This window comes from Zonotrichia leucophrys, chromosome 5 (assembly GCF_028769735.1).
Source record: "Zonotrichia leucophrys gambelii isolate GWCS_2022_RI chromosome 5, RI_Zleu_2.0, whole genome shotgun sequence".
Lineage (NCBI taxonomy): Eukaryota > Metazoa > Chordata > Aves > Passeriformes > Passerellidae > Zonotrichia > Zonotrichia leucophrys.
The window spans coordinates 792873-813247 of NC_088175.1; the positions used below are offsets into that span (position 1 = coordinate 792873).

Genomic DNA, 20375 nt, shown 5'->3' on the forward strand with positions numbered 1-20375 from the left:
GGGCAGGCACAGAGAACACAAACCCTGGGTGTCCTTAGCCCTGTGCCACCAGGGTGCTGGCTGGGGCAGCCTGGCTGGAGCCGTGTCATTGCTGTAACTCACAGAACGTTTATCCTGCTGTGGGCAGTGGGCAGCTCCATCTCCTTGCTTTCTCCTGAGAGGTTCTCTCAGCCCCGCTGTGCTGTGAACGCGGGGTGTTTGCTGTGTTTCTGTGCTCTGAAATGTCGCTGCTCTCTGCCGCAGGTACCTCACCCACGTTCGGGCCGCCTCCCCGCAGGACCTGGCCGGGGGCTACACGTCCTCGCTGGCCTGTCACCGGGCGCTGCAGGACGCGTTCAGCGGGCTCTTCTGGCACCCCAGCTAGCCCGGGCACACCGGCTGGCACCGGGACACCCCGCGGGGCCGGCAGCGGCCCAGGGCAGCCGAGGCGGGCCGGGATCGGGGCCGCACCCGCTGCCCTGTGCCCCGCTCTGGTGCAAAACCGGCTGCGCTCCAGGGGTAAAGGGAAAAACCAAACCCCCCCTGCACCAGAGCTGTGTAAAATGGCAGGAACATTCTTGTGGAGGGGGAAACTCGTTACTCATGTGGCACTGTGCTGAGGGAGGCTGAAGCAATAAGCCACATCTAATGGAAGATGTGAATAACTCTGCTGTGTACGTTTGAGGCTTAAAGAAATACACTTGTAAATTTTTTTTTAAATAAAGCCAGACTTTAATAAAGTTTGTGGTTTTACTCTTATTGCAGGGTTTTATTTGCACAAGTATTTAAATGCCATTTTGATTATAACATTTAGTGTCAATATTCAAGCCTGCATTTTCTTCCCATAAAACTAGTTTTCCCAGTTTAGACAAGTGGGTTTTTCCTCCTGCCAGCTGGATGAGACAAGAAACTCTGGAAATATGCTGACACAGCTCTTGTGTGGGATCCTTCCTCCCTGTGTCACTGGTTCTTACCTTTGCTTGGGAAAAAAGCTTTAGCTCAAGGTCTTTCAGCTGAGGTGCTCTAGAAGCAATCTAAGAAATGTCAATACATGACAAAGTCACTGAAGTAGTCAAAATTGTGGGGTTCCCTTTTGGGATTTGTTTGTTTTGCCTTTGTATGTTTGCTTTTTCCTGTTTATCTCCATTTGCAACTTTTCTGTCATAAACTCAGGAGTTTCTTTAGGTGGGAACATCCCTCTGGCTTTGGGGATGATCCCTGCCACCCGATGTGATCCTTTCTGCATTCCTGGCCTGCTCCCTGCGATGGAGCTGTGACCAAGGGCAGGGGGTGGGAGGCTGCTCAGCACAGCCACCCTGGGCCATGTTTTAGAGCTGCTGAGTCCTGCTCTGAGAGTGCACTAGATGGATGTCATTTTTCTATGCTGTAATAAAGAGATGAATGAGATCTATTCCAGACTTGGTGTTTTCTTTTTAAAGAAAATGGGGGGAGATGGCAAAATTTCCATTGCCCTTTGAAATCCCCCTGGTTGTGCCCAGAACAGCTGCTGACAAGGAATGTTCCAGAAGGCAGAGGTAAGATCAGATCTTTCCCTCCTCTATTCTCCTCCTTTCTCTCCTCTCCCAGGCTCACCCAGGCTGGCAAAGATCACCAATGATCTCTTCAGATTCACTCTGTAAAGCCCCAGGTCATGCCCTAATGAATGTAGAACTGCATATGCATATTAATATTCATAATTTCAATACACTCATTAACTTGTGTGTAGCTTGGCTGTTATTTATTATGTCATTTCGTGTACACAGAACTGGCAGCTGCACAGAAAGCTGGAAAATCCCTGGTTATGAGCACAGTGATGTATCTGCTAGACTGGTATCTGAAGTTATGCTGCTGGAATAACACTGGCATTTGGTTCTTCAGGGAGAAAAAAATTTACCACTTTAAATCCTTCCCTGCCCTGACACTGTAGTGAAAATCAGAGTTACATATTTTGGCCCAGAAATGGTTTGGGTTGGTGCAGTGGTGCCAAGCCCTGAACTGGGGCTGTGAAGTCACAGGGATCCCAGGGTGGCTGCACCATCCCAGAGTGGTTCAGTCAGTGCCTTACCACTCCATCAGTGCTGGTGGGGGGCCCTGGAGAACAGGAGCTGCCTTCAGATGTTTGTGGGAAGCGGGAGGCAGCAGCTGGAAAGCAGCAGAGCAGGGACAGAATCCCAGCACAGCCGTGCCTGGGAGGAGAGCACGGGCTGGAGCTGCAGGGCTGAGCAGGAGGCTGGGGCTCAGTGCAGGCCAGGCAGGGCTCAGGATACTCAGGTGAGGCAGGACAGCCTCCCTGGGGATGGATAAATGAGATCCTGCAGGAATGCAGCTCGAGGGCTCACTCCCAACACAGCTGCGCAGCCAAGGGAAGGAAAGGCCGGCACACAGAGCCACCAGCAAAACAAACCGGCGGCCCTCGGTGGTGTTTGGGTGAGAACCAAAAATGCAGCAGGCTCAGGGCTGGGGCCACAGCAGCAGGGCCACGAGGGTGACACACATCTGGTGGCTGGGTGTGAGCTCAGAGCCTGGGCTGGGGGAAAATATCTGAAACGGAGAGGGCGAGCCGAGTGCTCCGGCCAAAGAAACTGTTTGTGGTTGACATTGCCCAACAATAGTTTGGATGGGTAAGAAAAGGAAATCAAAGGCAGAGGCTTTTCAAATCCCCACAGAATACAAGCAGCCAGGCAGAAAGATCATCCAGGGACTGCAGCAGGGGAGCAGGCAGAGGTGGGGAGAGCTGGAGAGGGCAGAGGCACAGAAGCCACGGCAGGACACGGTGTCAGGAGGACAGAACTGTTTTTCAGGTGCTGGTTTCAGCAATGAGAGCATGAACTTCATCTGCAAACATGCAAAAGACATTCAAGTCTTTCTGGCTCTAACCATGGGCAAACACAGAGTCAGGAGTCAACTAATCCCTAACTAAATCTTGGTGTTAAAAAGAATTTTTTACTCAAAACCTCAGGATGTTGGGCTATCAGGCCTTTTTGGTATCTCAGGTTAAGCTTTTGAAAGGTTACCTTGCTTACACAAGAGCTGTTTGTGCATCTGCTAAGCACAACCCAATATTCTGAAAGCAGAACACATCTGTCAGGGAGAATCCAGGGCAGGGGTTGTATCACTCACCTTCCCAGGCCTGACAAGACACAAAAGTCTGTTCTCCCCACAACTTGCACATCATCAAAATGCTACAGCAGAAAACCACCCCAGGCCCTGCCACTGAGTTAGCACAGGGTGTGAAACAATAGAGAGCAGGGAAGTACCAAAACACATTTATTATAAGAGAATAAAGCTTTAATTTTTTGTAGTAGCAATTTCAGTCGATCCCACAATGAGAAGAAAAGGTGACTGCAGGAAGCAAGGCCCCCAAAATAAAGCTGCATCTTGATGGGAACACAGCTCTGCTCCTCATAACTCAAGGGGTAAACCAGAGACACCCCAAATATCCCTTGCACAAACTAAGGCAGTCACCATAGTCTTCAACTCAGTGCCTTCTCTTCTGAACAATCTTGGCTGGTACAGAGACGTTTTGAGGCTGGTTTTGCTGGAAAAGGTTAGAAAAAGCAAGTTATTTAATGTACATAAACAGACTGACCTACAACAAGCTCTGGTAAGGGATTTAACAGGAAGAGATGAGAGTTAAAATGAGGATTAACAGTCACAAATGAAAACTCTTAGAGCAATAATGGGGGGTCTTTACTGAAAGCCAAAAAAGACTTTGCAAAAACCTGTATGAAGCTGCATTCTGACCTACATTTCAGTGCAACCTGACAACAGCATAAAAATAAGTTTCATGGCATTAAAGCCTTATAAAAACCTCCAGTTCGTGTACCTGCAGATGGGAGCCTCCCTCTGCTCCCTTTGTCATGGATTGCAAAGCCCAGGATCATTGAAACCAACCAGTTTCTTAAATGAACAATTATAAATAAAAAAAACCCCACAAACAACCAAATCCAGCGCTGAAGATCTCCAAGGGTATCTATGTCTCAGTTAAACTCAGTCAGGTACAGAAGCTGATTGTGCTGCTGTGGTGACTCCAGAGCTGTGTGAGCATAAGGAGGTCAGAGCTGGGAGCAGTCCCTTGGGAGTGCACTGATCTGGGGAAGACACAGCTCCAGTTGGAAGCACTGAGCTGACAGGGCCGTGTGCTTGGCACCAGATCACAGAGCCCCTGGATACCCTGCACTGGAAGGGCCCACAGGGATCACTGGGTGCCCCAACCTGAGGCATGGAGGTCTGGTTTATGGCCTGTGGGGTGATCCTGTCCAGTCCATTTTTCTGGGGAGCTCATGCTAGGATCAGAGGAGCAGGCTGCTGTTAGCACAGCAAGGAAAGCCCTGCAGCTGCTGCACACATGCAGGCCCTCAGTCCTGCTGGCCAGCTCCATGCTCAGTGCCACAGCCAATGTCACACAGCCATGGGGCTGAGCAGGTGGGAGCAGCACAAGGTGCAGCCTGAAATCCCAATGCCACGTGGGGAGTTTGCTCCTTACCTTCCTCAGGGCAGGGCCTCTTGTAGAGCACATCTGCTGGGAGCTGGAAGCTGAGGCACAGCATCTCCTTGTTGGGTGCCACGTTCCTGACCAGGAAGGTGGAGCAGCGCCCGGCCAAGGAGGTTCCCAGCACGGCCTCTGCCCGCTCCTGGATGTCCCTGGCTGGGTCGCTGTGCTTGGAGAAGCCATAGCAGTGCACAGTGGGGAGGCCGGCAGGGCTGCAGGGCTCCCCCACCAAGAGATGCCTGAAGACATCCAGGAACTCCACAGCCAGGGCTGGCAGATTCATCACGATGTGGAACGCAGTTTGGTGCTCCTCCCCCAGCAGCGGGAGCTCTTTGCTGAGCTCCTCCCTCACCGGCCCCCGCAGGAAGGCCCTGCCGTCCATGTTGAACGCCTTCACCTGGCTGTGCACTTTGTTGAGCCGGCAGTTGTGCAGCAGCCAGGAGTAGGAGTCGGGGTTGAGGTCGTTGGCAAACACCCGGCACCTCCTCTTGGCCGCCGGGATGGCGAAAGGGCCGACGCCGGCAAAGACATCGAACAGAACATCGCCGGCCCTGAGCAGCGCCACGATGCGGCCGTGCTCCGTGGACAGCCGCGGGTTCCAGTACACCTTGGAGAAGTCCAGCTCGTAGGAAATGTTATTTTCTTTGACCTGCAAGTCCAAAACGTTTGGTTAAGCCTCTGTGTTCAAATGCCAGGCAGATTTAAGCATTATCCTAATGAAGAAAATTAAGGTGCCTTATCAAAGGGTAACATGTACATCAGCATTGTCCCACTGGTGGCATATGTGAATCTTAAACAAACAGATTAGCTAAGGAATCAAATAAACAGATCTTAATTCTTTACCAGATCAACTCATCAGACACAGCCATGTCCCCAGTGTCAATCCTGATAGCTGGCATTATGCAGGTCTCAATCACCAGGTGGAAATAAAGCAGCAACTTCAAATGACCCTACAAAAATCTGAGGGTTTTCAAGAGCTCTGTGGCTGGCTGACAGCTCCTTTATTGAAAGCAGAGCTTGGAAAGAAGCCTCAAGCCCTCCTTTGTGAAGTGCACACAGTAAATAAGTGTCTGAGAATGATAGGCCCAAGAATAGGAACCGTCAGCCAAAGTCAAAGCCACTGGGAGCCAGTTCTGCAGCTTGAAAAATGCTGCATTTCATCTCCCAAGGTGACAGAGTCTGGAGGCTGATCCAAACCCAGGCTCTGGGATGACCACTATCTCAAGCACAGACCTGAAAAGGAACGGTATTCATTCAGATGAGAATGGGATGCAAGACAATACTCTCTTTGCACCAGCATGTGGAACTGTCTGATTCCAAAGTAACTTGGGATCCAGATCTCACACTGTTTGCTTTGCCAGCAAGAAACAAAGTGAAGTGTCTGAAGTGTCTGCACTCCTGCATGCAGCTCCATGCTGTGCCAGGTGTGTGGTGACACCATGTGCAGCACATTCCATTGTCACTGCTGCCTTGACAATCCAGTGGCCTTCTCTCTGCGTGAACAGGATGTTCCACCAAGCTATTCAACTTTTATTTGGTAATCTCATTTTTTCTCCTTTGAAAGCATAAAGCTGCTAACAGATAAAATATTTTTGTGGAAGCAGTGGCCAAGTTTCCATGTACAGACAAGAAGCCCTATGTGAAGAACACTTGGCAGTCACACAGTGATTGCACCTGATAGATGTCAGAGCAGAGGAGACAGGAGGTTTGTCTTGCTGCTGACAGGAGAGAAAAAAGGCAAAGGCAACAAAGGCAAAATGTTGCCTAAGTTGCAAAGTTGGTGAGATAGAAATTTCTGTACCAGCCACTGTACAAGGCTTGGTGAAATCAGGAAATTGGAGTTTCTTAGCTCAAATCCACATCACTAAATCTAGGCTGTGAACTGGAAGAACACATGCCTTCCTGATCCCTGTGGCTGAGTTTGCCCTGGGCAGAGCAGGACAAAGGCATGTAGCAGAAACAGCCAAGCCTCAGGCTCAGGCAGGTGTCAGGAAGGGCACTGTGCACAGGAATGGTCTCAGCAGCATCCCTGCATCACATCTCTCCAGAAGATTCCTTTGGGTTTTGTTTTAGCACATTAAATTGAAAACAGCAGGGGAAAGGCCTGTACCTTGGTCACCAGGTTGCTCTCTCCAGCAAGCACTTCCATTTCAAAGTTCCTGTATGTGCTGTCAATAATGTTGGTTTTATTCACTACACAGGTGACTCCTGGATTCTTGTCCATTATCACCTGGCCTGAAAGAGAGAGTGGGAGATAATTATGGTTAAGGGACTAGGACCTTTCAACAACAGCCACAACAAAGCTGCTGTTTACAGCTAAATTAACAGAAGTAGGTGTGTGCTGGAACACTCAGGGCTGCAGCTGTGCCCTGTCCAAGGCACACACTTCAGCACAGGGCAGTGAGAGCACCACACTGTGAGAGCTGTGCCCCTCAGCACAGCAACTTTTTAACAATACACAAATGGCACAAACACCTTGCAGAGAGGAGCTGCTGCACCTACCAATGAGGTGTCTGTAGGGCAGCTGGTGATCCCTGAGGTTCAGGTGAGCAATGTGCCCCACACGGCTGAAGCCAGAGGTGACCTCCTGGCCCTGGGGAAGGACGGCCCTCAGGATCTCCTCCGACTTGAAATTCTCATAGCTCAGCTCCAGCTGGTGCTTGCACACCTCAGCAGGGACACTGAGCTCCCTCAGGACCTGCTGCTCTGACTCCCCTAATGAGAAATCTGGCACTTGATGAGGATCCAGGATAACAAATCTGCTGTCCTCATCCTCTGGGTCCTCCACCACACGCTTGAGGCCGGGGCGCTTCAGTACCGATTGTTTCAGAGACTTCAGCACTCTGTGCACAATTTCCTTCCTGACTTTAAGAGCTGGAACAACCAGAGTCCTTTTGAAAGCCTCTCTGTTGAGCACTGTCATCCCACGCACTCCAGGATGTGGCAGATACAGTTCTGGATTAGTTTTATCCTCCACGGTTTCGGGCATTGTGAACAAAGTGTTTTTTTGAACTACTACAAAGAGCCCAGGTATTGTGCCAGAATGTTGTGCCAATAGCATCCAAACTGCTGGAAATGATGGATTTGATGCAGCTGTTCTAAAATGATTAGTTTTCAGTAGTCTGGCACAGTATCCCAATCTCCACAAAGTCCTAGAAGAGAAATTATTCATTTTATAGACATTATGTAATCATTCCATTTAAAAGGCTGCAAATCACATGGATTTGCTGTTCTCTTAAACCAGAATTTCCATCTGTACCAAACAATCCACAATAGTTTAGTAAAGCTCTTTATTATGAAATATATGCTGCAAATTTGTTATTTTGCAAATGGACTTTCAGACTCAAATGTTAACTGACTTCAAGCAGTGAGATAATCCCCTCCTGCCAAAACACAATGACCTCTCTTTGTTCTAATAAATGTGATTTTAATCTCAGTAAGCCAAATGGAAATATTTCTACTGTCTTGATCCTACTCCTGTTGGATCCCTCCTGTGTCTGGTAAAATTCATTACCAAGCAGTGGTTGCTAGAAAACAGTTATTAGCAACAGTGGTCATGGTCACTCTGGTGATTTCTGCCTGCCATGCCCCAGTGTTAGAGGTTCCATGCTCTGTAAGAGCTTTGCTCCACGAGGTGTGTCATAGACACCTTCTATGAAAATCCTTTCCTTAGGATTTTTCCTCCTGAGAAGCTGAGAGGCCTCAAGAACAAAATGTAAACAATGTTTATCTGCTGCTGTGGAATGCAACAGGTGCATCTGGGATTGGTCTCATGTGGTTGTTTCTAATTAATGGCCAATCACAGTCAGCTGGCTCAGACTCTCTGTCTGAGCCACAAGCCTTTGTTATTCATTCTTTCTTTTTCTATTCTTAGCCAGCCTTCTGATGAAATCCTTTCTTCTATTCTTTTAGTATAGTTTTAATATAATATATATAATAAAATAATAAATCAGCCTTCTGAAAAATGGAGTCAGATTCTCCTCTCTTCCCTCATCCTCGGACCCCTGTGAACACGGTCACAAGGTGCATGCCAGAAAGGTCATTCATTAAATGCAGTGTCCACCATAAGGTCCAGAGGAGGAGCATCAGTAATGTCTGTTCCTGCCACTGAGCCCTAATTCATCCACGGGATGGAAACTGGAAAAGTGGCTTCACACTGCTCTAAATGGTTTCCTCCACTAGAGACAGACCAAAAGGGCCAAATTCCCTGCCTTGGCACTGGCTGCTCCAAGGTAGGAGCCAATGGTTTAAGTGGTGCTGGAGGCTGGCGTTCCTCCTGATTTTTTTATAAGCTTGTTTTCAGAGACAGACTCTGCAGGGAAATTGGTTCTCCTGCGTGCTTCCCTCAGCGCTGCCCCTCTCCAAGGCAACACCAGGCTGCGTGCTCTGTCCTTCACAAACCTCCCGTGCCAAACCCTGCCCAGGCTGCTCCTGCTCCCATCCTGGCCTGCCCCAATCCCGGCTCCGCTCCGTGCATCCCCCAGGCCGCTCCTTTCCCTGAGCCAGGCTTTTGGCAGAACACAGCTCCTGAAAGGCACACGGCATTGCTCACCCTGTGCACAGGAGAAATCCTCATCCAGAGCCCTCAGCATCCCCCTGCTTCTCCTGGGCGTGCTGTGGGTCTCAGAACCAGAGAATCGAATCGGCTGGAAAAGATCTCCGGGATCATCGAGCACCCACCCCCATGGCACGGGGTGCCTCGCCCCATCTTTCCTTAAACACCTCCAGGACAGTGACTCCCCCGCTTTGCCGGACATCGTTCCAATGTCTGATCACCTTTTCTGTGACCAAATTCTTTCTAATGTCCAAACTAAGCCTTCCCTGGCGCAACCTGGGGCCATGTCCTCTCATCCTGCCGCTTCTCGGTATTGGATTAAACCCACAGGACAGAGGCGCCCACAACATTGGATCTGGCTGGAGGCCACTGCCGCCACCTTCCCAAGGCACCCCTGGAGAGACACCGTCCCTTCCCTCAGCACACGATCCGCGATTATCCCGTTCTCCCCGGTTATCCCGCTCTCCCCTCAGGGAATTGTCTCCCCCCGCCACCCCCGCCCTCACCTCATGCCGGGGCCCGCGCGCCGCGCGCGCGCGTCATCGCCGCTGCGCCGGGCTGGGCGGGGCTCAGCAGTGGCCACGCCCACCATTCCCCGCCCCTCCATGCCCCCTCAGCGTGAAAGGCGGGGCCAGGGATGACCACGCCCACAATACCACGCCTCTCTATGTTCCCTCAGCGGGGCGGGCACGGCTCCGCCCCTCACTTGTGGCCACGCCCACCTTACGGCCACGCCCGCGGTTGGCCCCGCCCCCGGCGCTCCCCTCAGAGGCGCTCGGCGGGCGCGGGGGGCGATGGCGGCGCCGCCGCCCTGGGGGTCCGGGCGGGTCCGGCCCTTGCTCGCCCGTGGCTGGTACCTGTCCGCCCGCGAGCGGCAGGAGGAGGACGGCGAGGAGGAGGAGGAGGAGCGGGAGACCGCCCCGCTGCTGCCGCCGCCGCCGGGCAGCGTGCGTGTGAGGGGCGGCGGGGAGGGAGCGCCCTGAGGGGGCTGCGCTGGGCGCTGAGGGGAGACTCGGGCAGCGCGGGTTCAAAGGGCGGCGGGACGGGGCAGTGAGGGGCGGTGACAGCACCGGGGACGGAAGAATCACCTGGAGGCGGGGGGGATCAGCCTCTGCTCCCATGGCTGCTCCTGATCCCTTCGCTTCCCTGCCTGCTGAGCGCTGGGAGCGCTGCCTGGGCCCTGCTGGGGCACGCAGGGACAGCCGGATCCCAGCCCTGAATCCTGCCCTGCTCGTTCTGCGCTCTGCCCCCGCTGTGCTCCCAGGCTCTCTGTGGGCGTCTTGGGATGCTCACGGCATCGTGTGTGCGCAAGGATCTGCGTCGTGTCAGAATGAGAAGTGAAATTTTAGATTGGAGAAGGAGAAGTTGACTGTTGCCTCCTTCTCCCTTGAATTTCATTTTAGGAAAGAACAAAAGATTTCTTTCACTAATTGTGCTTTTTGTTTTTCTGTCTTTTTCACAGAGTTCTTCAAGTCATGGTTCTTCCTTTGCGTTCTCAGTGTTTAACTTAATGAATGCAATCATGGGCAGTGGGATACTTGGCTTATCCTATGCCATGGCCAACACAGGGATCATGGGGTTTAGGTAAGTTTTCAGTTTTTACATATACTCACTTCTAAACGCCCATTGTAGGTTTGAATTAAAGAAAAAAAAAATACTGAGACTCCTGTGCAAATCTGAGGAAGAAATAAATAGCTTGTGCCTTTCAGAATTGTTGATTAAGATCTTCCCCTTTTTGATTTAGTCATTCAGATCTGACCTAATATACGTCCTACCCAGATGTTGCATTAAATTGCCACAGGGTGGCAATTTCTTGGCCATTACTCCTGATAGATTGATATTTTCTTTTCAAAAATCTGGTTTCCTTTAGCTCCAGGAGTGGGCCTTGTGGAATAGGATGGATATGTGGCTGAAAACTCTGAATGAACCCTTGCTTTTGTTTGCACTTTTGCTTGTTGCAAATGCTGACCTGTGGGTAATGGGGCCAAAGCCACTGGAATTGTCACTTTGTCCATTTCCTAAGCATTGGTGTCTCTTCACTGGGGGATGTGTGTTTGTGTTTATGTGCACACACAAACTCCCATGGTTCTGGCCATCCTGTAATCCAACATCAGGGCAACTTGGCAAGTATTGGGAAGATCAGAAACCATGTGAACCATAGTCAGCAGATAAAAGCCATAAAATGAGGAAATCCTGTAGCTTAGTTCTTGCAACAGTAGCATTCTTAAAGCTCGAAAGTTCATTGTACTGTAAAAGTGCTTAATTGTGAATGTTTTGTGGTTTTTAGTATCTTGCTGCTGATTGTTGCCAGCCTTGCTTCTTACTCTGTGTTTCTCCTGCTCAGTATGTGCACTCAGACTGGTAAGTGCAAAGCATTTATCTGACAGTGAGCTCTGAAACATTTCCTCAGTTTTATCACAGAGACATGACCCACTATAAAGATTGCAGTTAACAGGGGTGTCTGACTGACTGACCTTGAAATATTTCATGTTTTAATAATTAATGTCTGTCATTTAAAAATAGGATTTTGAGTCTTTTTATGCAAAGCCAATGCCAAACTGATTTCTGATTTAAATTTTTTTCCAAATGCCTCTCTTATCTTTCCAGAGGGATCCTGTATTTCTGCAGCAAAATTATTTTGGTACTGGCTGAACCTCACTACTTCAGTGAATGATTAAGAGCAATAAAATAGCAGCCTTTCATTCTCCTAGGAGTAGTGCATATATTTTAGACCATGGTTTGAAATGGATACCATTCATATTGGATGATCATTATTCTTGTGGTGCTTTATAGATGGAGCATTTGTGATGCTGAATGAGAAGTCATGGTGCAGCCCTTGGGAACTGCACAGCTTTGAGACAGCTCAATCAATCCATTCTAAAACCTGCAGTCAGATCTGCTCCTGTTTCAATTCCTGCTTCTTTTAATTGCTGCTGGAACAACTGAGTCTTTCCTTGACTTCTGCTACACAAAGATCATGTTACAGCAGGAAGTTTCCCTGCTTATTGTTTCCCTCTCATCTGTTTTCCTCTCTTTTCAAAGGTGGTGGGAGAAAGCTGCTGCCTCTTTCCTCCTTGCCTTTGTTTTCTTTAGCTGCCTTTGGTCTCTCAGATGATTTCTTCCTCATTCTTCTCAGATCTGCTGCTCCTGTCCCCACCTGTTGAGGGATCTTCTTCATCCATTCTTAAAAATCACCCCTCAGAGGTAGGGTTCCTTTTATGCTTGGTATTGTTGGCTGCTTGATGATTTGGGAGTAAGGGTTTGGTAATTTTTGTCTCCTTTTGGAGTGCTGCTTATTAGAAAGGAATCAGAGCCTGAAAAACAAAGCCAGATAGGTACATGAGAAGCAAAAAAAAAAGGGGAGATTCAGGTAATTTTAATGGTCTATTAAACCTCTTATTTCAGGCTGAAAAGTTCTGTATTTTCTGGGAATTAAGTGGCATTAAGCTGTTGTTTAGTAAAAAAAAAAAAGAGATTCCTTCAAAAGAATTACGATTAGGGGGAGAACTAATGATTTAAGTAAGAAGAATTTGGATGTTCTGAACTCAGAGGCCTGATAAGAATGAAGGGTTTCACTCCTCAGTTCTTGTCCAAAGGCAGCAGTTCACCTCAGGAAAGCATTTCTGAAATGCATGCAGCTGAAGAATTCCTCTAGTCTGAAACTAATAATTAATTATCACCTAATGCTGGCACCAGAACTATGTCTGGATAACTTTGCTGGATTTATCACATTTTGTGTTTTAATTTTTTTAAAATAAGATTTGAGATCATATTTTCTATCATTCCTGTCAGCTATTGAAGTAATTAAATGCTAGACAGCATTCCAAGTTTTTCCTTAGAACACTGTATTTAAAAAGTGGGAAATTCAACCTTTGTACCTTGACAAAGTAAAATCTCTGTATGTGTTTGATTCCAAAGTACTTAATTAAACTTTTTCTTTAAAAAAATTATATTAATTTGTAAACAGTGTTGGAGTATTAAACTTAATCCACGTGAAAAAATTGGAAGGAAATTTCAGTATTTTTATATTTAAAACAAGCTAGAAAAAATTAAAAGGTGATGAAGAGAAACAGTTGAAAATGTTTGTAAACTATTATTTAGGAAAGAAGTGGCCTATAAAACACATTATGAAAAGAAAGCACTAACACTAATTCCATTTCAAACAGAGGCCAGGATTTATCAAGCACAGGTATTTTAGTTGCAGTTCAAAAACAAAGAAGTACCTTCAGTTACTCATTTATATTGGTCTGGACTTTGACAAAATCAAGTGATTTGTGTAGACCAAAAGGCTTAGCAAAAAAAATATTGCCAAGTGTTGAGTTGAGATTAGTGTCAGTCAGTGTTTGTCCTGTGTTAATTCAGTGTGACCTGTGTTGTTCTGGGCTGATAAGGGCTGAGATTACTCTGTAGAGCAGAGGAATTGGGAATTTCAGTGGGATGCACTTTGAAGTTTTGTGGCTGTTTTGTACTTTTCATTTTAGGAGTCAATCACAAATATTGCTGGTACTGCACTGGCCCCTTCACATTTAAAGGGATAATTTCCATGGAGTGTTAATGAATGATAAAAAATAAGCTAATCAGGTAGAACTTACTTATCTTTATATAAATTGCACTAAATATTTTGTTCCATATATTATTGAAATTACAGAAGTAATGTGATCAAGTAATAGGGCTTCCAGTGTTTACAGGACTACAGAAAATACTCTTAAGGTTTCATATTGCTCTTTTGGAATTGTGTGGAAAATTTTGTTCTCTTTGCTCATAACTCCTCATACATGTGTATTTATTTGCCATGTATATTTATATTTATTTATTTATATTCATTGCCATGTGGTAAAAACAACTTGCTCTTAAATATGTTTACTATTTTTCTGATTTTTTTAATGGCTACCTAAAATGCTTTTTTTTTAGTAGTTTAGTAGTGATTAGCTACTTTATAAATGGAAATTAGGAAAAACACAGGGTAAAATCTAGTAAGACATATTTTTTGTTAAATTCTATTTGTTAGAGACAGTTCCAGGTTTATGCTGAACAGACTGGCTCACTGACAGAGTAGCAATGAGAGGCTTTAATCTGAGTTCCTTCTCTCTGAGAAGGGATTGTTCTGAGTTATAACAGAAGTGAGCAGCAGCTAAAACCCAGCAAAATTACCCAGGAAACCACAGGCTGTTTTCATGTAATTATGTAAGTGGGGTGCAGGTAAGGGCAGGATTTTTGTTTTGCTTTGGGTTTTCTTTTGGGTTTTTTTAATAATAGGTCTCAACCAAAGAAGGTGTTTACCTTCAGCTTTCTTAATAGATAGGGCCTAGTTCTTAAAAGCTGGGAAGATGGTAATATTTATATTTGTAGAAGGATGAAAATTTATCTTCTGTTGTCATCCTAATTTTAAAAAAACCTGCCCTTTTGAGATATAAAATACAAAAATATCTTTAGAATAAAGCGCTAATTTCATAATTCTTCATCCACAAAGAAAATCTTTGGGAGAAGGTAATTAATGTACTATTAATGTACTAGTATTATATTTTAAATACTGAAACTGGAAATACCAAATTGAGTTGCTGAAGAGTCTCTGAATGTTTGAAATAAAGCTATATTTAGTAGCAGGAGTACAGGTGAATATAAAAGCTATTTTGTAAGTAGAAAATGCTATGAAATGTTCTTTGGATCCTGAATTTTATTAATTTTAAAAGGACCAAAAATAGAGCTTTCAGTCCTTTCAAGTTAGAAAAATTTTAGCTGTTTTCTTTTTTTCCCTTACCAACAGCTGTCACTTCTTATGAAGACCTTGGCCTTTTTGCATTTGGATCAACTGGAAGGGTGAGTATTCATTTTTACCTGTTTTTCTTCTTGGTCTCATGCTTTTCATTTGCAAATATTCTTTGCATAATAAAGAACTATAAATAAAATTAACAGTATATTACTTACACCATAGTATGCTGAAAAATCCATGACAGCCTGAAGCCTTTTAATTTGGTTTCATTTTGTGTGTCTGCTCTGTGGAAGCCAAACCTGAGTTAAATTTACACTCCTGAAATGCAGGAGTTTGTGCTGCTGTGCTGTCACAGTGCTCACTTTTAGTTGTCTGTACAAATTGCTCACTTGTTGCTCAAGTTCAGCTTTGATCCAGTCCTGCCTGTGCTGTGGGAGTGTTCAGAGACAGGGCAGTGGTGGATTTGCTGTTGGTGTTGCAGCCTTTCATGGGGATCTGAGATAAGGGATGGCTTCTCATGTCATTCCCACTATAGGAACAGCTGAGAGTACCTATAATGTTTGGTACTTGTTTCCTTTTTTTTTTTATAAGCTCTTCACTTGAATATTTCTTACTTGTTTTGTTTCATAATTATAAAAACCCACAAAACCTCCAAAAAACCAAAGCAACCAAACAAAGCCACCATCAAACATAACCATTTCTGATACAAGATTAATCAAAATGTTAACTATTATTTTAACTCACTATTTTAAATATTAACTATTATTTTTAGTAGTGTGTTCTGAATCTCCCTTTCCCAGTAGTGATGTTACTGCCTGTTAATACAGCACATTTAATATGAATTTGTTAATTTGTGAATTCTGTGCTCTGTGTTCCAGTTATACCTTCCTGAAAACAGAATTTTTACCCCACGAGTGTGATTTTAATGTTTTTCTGAAACAATGCAAACTTTTAAAAATGAGTTTGCCTTAACAGGCTAGAGACTGCTTTCTTTTATCCAGATGTCAGTGAGGATTTAGCCTGAGCTATCAGGTGTTTGTAAGGCTTCCATTAGCATTAATAAGCAGATGAGTGTAGCCTGAGGATCAATATTTATTGATCAAATTAACAAGTGATCAACCTCCAGAGATAATAAACCTTGACAATAGCAAGGAATAAGTTATTTTTTACAGGAGCTGTTCTGTACACATTAACCATGAGCCATTACTTGAAAAAGTCATAGAAATGTAGAGCTTAAGAAGAAACTAAAATTTGACTTTTCCTTTGCTCTGAACACACATAAACCATTCTTGGCAGATGCTTGTCTAATCTGTTATTTAAAAGCTGAAATGAAGGAGATTTCACAGCTTCACATCATACTCAATGTGTGTATTTTCTTTTTAAATTCTTCTTAATACACTGTTTCATTATTTGCAGTTTAAGTAATCCATGCTGAAAATGATCTGGCCTTTTATTTTCAGTGTGCATGGAGAGCACTGGAATATTTCTGTGTTGGGAAGCTGTTCTTTTGATAAAATAATCAAAGTTCACCAGGCTTTCCTGGTGAACTGATGTTTTCTGGAACAGTTTTGAAACATCTTTGATATTTATACACTTTTCTTAAAAGTTGTTTGCTTTTTGAGTGTATTATCTCAGACTGTTTTCTCTTTGCAATCCAGTAGCTAAGTCCTGTATTTGAGATCTGCTTCCTGAATGCCTTGCTTTTAACTGATCTTGTTGATTTTTGGGCTTTTCTACTTCACCACAGCCATTCTGAATTCTCATCTGTCCCTGAACAGTTCTCCCTTCAGTCAGGCACAGATGAGTTTTTTGGTTTGTTTGTTTTTCTCTGCAGCAGTGCTGAGTTCTCCCTCACACCCAGGGGATGGTGCTGCCAGGCCAGTGCAGAACCTTGCTGTCATTGGCAGCTTGGTTTGAGTAAACCACTGCTTAACTACTCTTGAGCTAGAGCAGTTACTCAACCTGCTGATTTCCTTTCAAATGTGTTTTTCTGAGTTTTGTAAGAATGGAAATATTCTGCTGCTGGAAGATTGCTGATTCTCCCTTTCCAAAGGTGTGAGCTATTTGTTTCCATCTATGGCAAATTCCAAGATATCTTTTTTTTTTCTTCCTTTCCTTGTTGAGTTTTGAACTGATTTTGAATTAATTTAAAATCTGAAATGATTTTTTTCAAAAAGCCAAATTTGTACTTCTTCTCATTACTGTAGCTTAATTTTTTTCCAAGCTGACTTAATGGCAGTGTTTATTTAGGAAATGTCCTATATCAAGAAGTGCAGTGGGCAGAAAGAAAACTGAAGCTCATGATCATGGTAATTTAGAGCTAAACTCAAAAGAAAACAGTGGAAAAACTTTATAGCCACTTTTTTTGTTTCAGTTGGAAATGAATTTTGTTGGATTCAGAGAAGTTTTTTAGCCTGTGATCATTTTTGCTTCCATATCAGTCCAGTATGAATAACCACAAGTGCTAAGGAAAAGAGTATCTGGTTTACAAGTTTAAAAACCAATGACATTCCTGACAGTCAGAAATATTCAGGAATAAGGAAGTACTGTACAAATCTCTGCTGTCTGTCTTCTCAGAGATAAATGATAATTTTCATTTGTGTTCACCTGATACCAGTTAGAATGCACTTATGTTTTCAGTGATTTAAAAACCCTCTTGTGCACAACAGGCTTCACTGTATGATTAGCTTTGTCTCAGAATAAAAATGTGATATTTTCAGGAAGGATTTTTGTTCCCATGCTCATTTTAGATTGTGCTGGTTTCCATGTGTTAAACTCCTCACTAAGGAGAAAATTCCCTTCCTTTCAGGACTTGTTATCACTGCTACATCTGGTGTGTTTAAGATAATGCACATGTGGTTTATGCCTGCTCTAGACATGTGATTTTAGTTATCCTTCTTACCCTTTCTAAAGAAATCCATTTTTTTATAGGTCCTTGTTGCAACTACAATAATTATCCAGAATATTGGAGGTAAGAGACTTCATATGCTCAGTATTAAATCTGTGACAGGCTTCAAAGCTCCACCAGCACTAAAGGCAATAATTAAAGTGTTTTTAAGAAGCTGATTAAAAGGGCAGAAAATGAAGGGCAAGGCTTTGGTGATGGTGCTGAGAGAAGGGCTATGGTTGATGGGGGAATTTTGGGGGTTGGGTTCTGTGCCTGGTGCTGCACCCCAGGGTGTGGAGCCCATCCCAGTGAGCTGCCCTGCTCCTGGAGGGGAGCTCAGGCTGCAGCCTCTCCTCCCTGCCCTGCTGTGCATTTGCATCTGGAGCTGCATTGATCAGATCATGGGCTTTGGGTTTTGCTGTTGGAACCTGCTTGTGCCTTTCAGTGATTTGTGCAGCAAGTGGATGTTTACTTAGCTATGATGTTTCATATGTTTTGCATTAATGGCAGCTTTCTTTTTTTAGCTCAATATCTTGGTTTTTTTGGGGAGTTTATCTCCCTGACTTGCATCATGTGGGCTGTCCCCTTCCCCTGTTGGTTATTTTGTCTTCCTTGGTACATGGCATAGTAAAACACACACTCCCTGCTTTTGTACTTGAACTCTTCCTCAGGTTTGCTCACATATTTCACAGCCACTAAGTATTTAGAAATTATTTTTCTGAAAGTAGAACAGTTTGAAGTCTAATAGAACAGTTTTATTTTTTCTTTTGTTGTAAATGTTTTGGATGCTTTCTTTTAAAGGAGGGAATTATCTAATTTAAAAGCTCCCTCCTCTCTTCCCTACCACCATGGGATACCCACGTTCACACACATCAACAGAAGGAAACAGCATTCCAGTGCTCTTCTTTCCTTTAGGATTACCTGGCAAGTCCAGATAATTCAATGATTGCTGGTTTTGCCACTGTCTAAGCACCTAGAACTAGAGAAGGTAACTGTGTTTCCATTATAAACTTGGAATATTTTCTTATACTAAAAGTTCCAGTATAATGAAATGGCTATAAAAACCCAAGCATTAATTTTAGACAGGAGTGACCATAGCAATTCCAAGATTAAGGACTATTTATTCATACAGCTTTTAGAGGATGTTCTGTAGCAATGAGCAAATCTTTTCATTTCCTTTCCTGTTTGAGTGCACCTCTGAATAAACAGTACAAGAGAAGGAGGGATCCACAGAGCAGGTCCTGGAGATTCTGGGATCGTGAACAAGACTGTTGTCAAAGGAAATACAACTCTCATTTCTTCCTGATCACTACAAAACTTTTTCTGTGCCATTTTAATAAAATTCAGTTCAGTAACTCTGGAGCCCCAAACCATGCTGGATGCTGCAGTCCCAGTTCCCCATGAAGATGACTGTGCTGCAGGCTGACAGGCTCCTAAAAAAATCAGATATGAAAAGTTCTCTTCACTTCTCTCCCAGCTTTGACTCCTGAAGAGCTGCATGGAAAGAATAGAATTTTTCTTGTCTTTTTGGTCCTTCTGCAGATTTTACATGGCAGAACTGTGGAGTGTAGTTTGTCCCATGCTGGCATTAAGTGTAAAACCTGGGCTCTGCCTGTCCTGCTGGTTTGCTGTGCTCCCCTCTTTCTGTTTGTCTGGCTGGCTGAAGGAACCAGGAGCCCTGTTGGGCAGACATCCAGACTCTGTCAACATCTTTGATTTCAGAGCAAAGCTAAAAATAAAATTGTTTTGTTGTTACCTCTGCCATCATCAGCCCTGGGTGCATTGCATCACACGGTATCTCGTTTCAGAAGTGATTAGAGAGCATGAGATAATGAAAGATGCCTTGTGATTAAGCAACATTACCAGGGTTATTGTCACTATCTGCATCTTGTCTGGGCTTTTTTTAAAGTTTGTTCTGATCCCTTCTAAAAATAGCCTGAGTGCAGAAGTGATTTATATTAATTTGTGGTGGAGAAAGCACTTTAGTAATAATTTTAATAGTTATGCTTTCCAATTTGTCATCTTGGTGTGTTTTTAAAAGAAAGCTTAATGTGTAAATTTGAATTTGACATTCTAATTGCATACACTCAGGGAGTTGTGTAGATAGGGGAATTGATTTTTTCTATTACCAGGATACCCAAGGGAAAAAACCCCATTTTTGTACAGCTGCAGGACAGCATGATTGGTCAAATTAAGGTTCAGATTTTCAAACACATTGTTTGGAATTTTAGCATGCATCTCTGACATGAGTATTCAACTTTTCCTGCAGATTTTTAATTGTCCCTTGGAAGGCATTTAATTAATCCATGTAACACAAATCAAATCTATGAAAGTACCAAGATTAACTAAGGATGCACCAGGATACTGAGTTGACTTTTCAATATCCAAATGTAAATTAGAATAATTTTAATACCTTAACTAAAAAGAGTATAAAATATGAGCTTAGAGTGACTAAACTTGGAGAACATTTGCCTTGCTTTCCTTACAATGAATATGTTCTTGTAAATAGGTATTTGTTAATGAGGGAAAACAAAAGGTTGAATGGGATGGCCAGTGCTACTAATTTTTACATTCCATTTCTCAGTTTTTTGAGAGATGATCCTTTAATGTAATCAATGCCATGAACTGCCTTGTTCCTGACAGGGCTGCTTGGTGTGTGGGTGCAGAGCCCATGGAACAGGGAAATGTCAAACTGCACTTGCCAGGCTGCTCAGGTTTGTTCATCTGCTCCTCCCAACCCTTTCCTGTCCCA

The 20375-nt window shown here is 44.4% G+C and overlaps 3 protein-coding genes across 4 annotated transcripts in view; 2 read left to right on the forward strand and 1 right to left on the reverse strand.

Moving 5' to 3' along the window:
• Nucleotides 1–1390, forward strand: part of MNAT1 (MNAT1 component of CDK activating kinase) — a 120454-nt gene extending 119064 nt beyond the window's left edge. The window contains exon 8 of the mRNA XM_064713568.1: nucleotides 244–1390. Within this exon, the coding sequence (XP_064569638.1) occupies nucleotides 244–364 (121 nt within the window). The 3' untranslated portion in view covers nucleotides 365–1390. The remainder of the gene's footprint in view (nucleotides 1–243) is intronic.
• A 1840-nt stretch (nucleotides 1391–3230) lies between these two features.
• TRMT5 (tRNA methyltransferase 5) lies at nucleotides 3231–9668 on the reverse strand. 2 transcript variants are annotated; one of them, XM_064715568.1, is made up of 5 exons: nucleotides 9533–9668; nucleotides 6974–7623; nucleotides 6582–6706; nucleotides 4466–5120; nucleotides 3231–3517 (listed from the first exon to the last, which is right to left on the reverse strand). In XM_064715568.1, exons 1-5 carry the CDS (start codon nucleotides 9631–9633, stop codon nucleotides 3453–3455), a joined length of 1596 nt encoding a protein of 531 aa, XP_064571638.1. In that variant the 5' UTR covers nucleotides 9634–9668; the 3' UTR covers nucleotides 3231–3452. The 2 variants fall into 2 exon arrangements, with proteins under 2 accessions (XP_064571638.1, XP_064571639.1); XM_064715569.1 differs by lacking the exon at nucleotides 9533–9668 and adding an exon at nucleotides 9024–9159 and having other exon boundaries at nucleotides 3318–3517.
• A 118-nt stretch (nucleotides 9669–9786) lies between these two features.
• SLC38A6 (solute carrier family 38 member 6) overlaps nucleotides 9787–20375 on the forward strand; it is a 38160-nt gene continuing 27571 nt past the window's right edge. The window contains exons 1-5 of the mRNA XM_064714573.1: nucleotides 9787–9973; nucleotides 10489–10610; nucleotides 11314–11387; nucleotides 14791–14843; nucleotides 17668–17707. Of these exons, the coding sequence (XP_064570643.1) occupies nucleotides 9821–9973; nucleotides 10489–10610; nucleotides 11314–11387; nucleotides 14791–14843; nucleotides 17668–17707 (442 nt within the window). The 5' untranslated portion in view covers nucleotides 9787–9820. The remainder of the gene's footprint in view (nucleotides 9974–10488; nucleotides 10611–11313; nucleotides 11388–14790; nucleotides 14844–17667; nucleotides 17708–20375) is intronic.

Excerpts from the sequence above, each read along its gene's own strand:
- TRMT5 (XM_064715568.1), bottom strand. The coding sequence starts at position 9,633 with ATGGAGGGGCGGGGAATGGTGGGCGTGGCCACTGCTGAGCCCCGCCCA. Across the intron at positions 5,121-6,581 it reads AGAGCAACCTGGTGACCAAG|GTCAAAGAAAATAACATTTC; the intron begins GTACAGGCCTTT and ends TTGGACTTGCAG. Across the intron at positions 3,518-4,465 it reads GAGGCCCTGCCCTGAGGAAG|CAAAACCAGCCTCAAAACGT; the intron begins GTAAGGAGCAAA and ends AACCTTTTCCAG.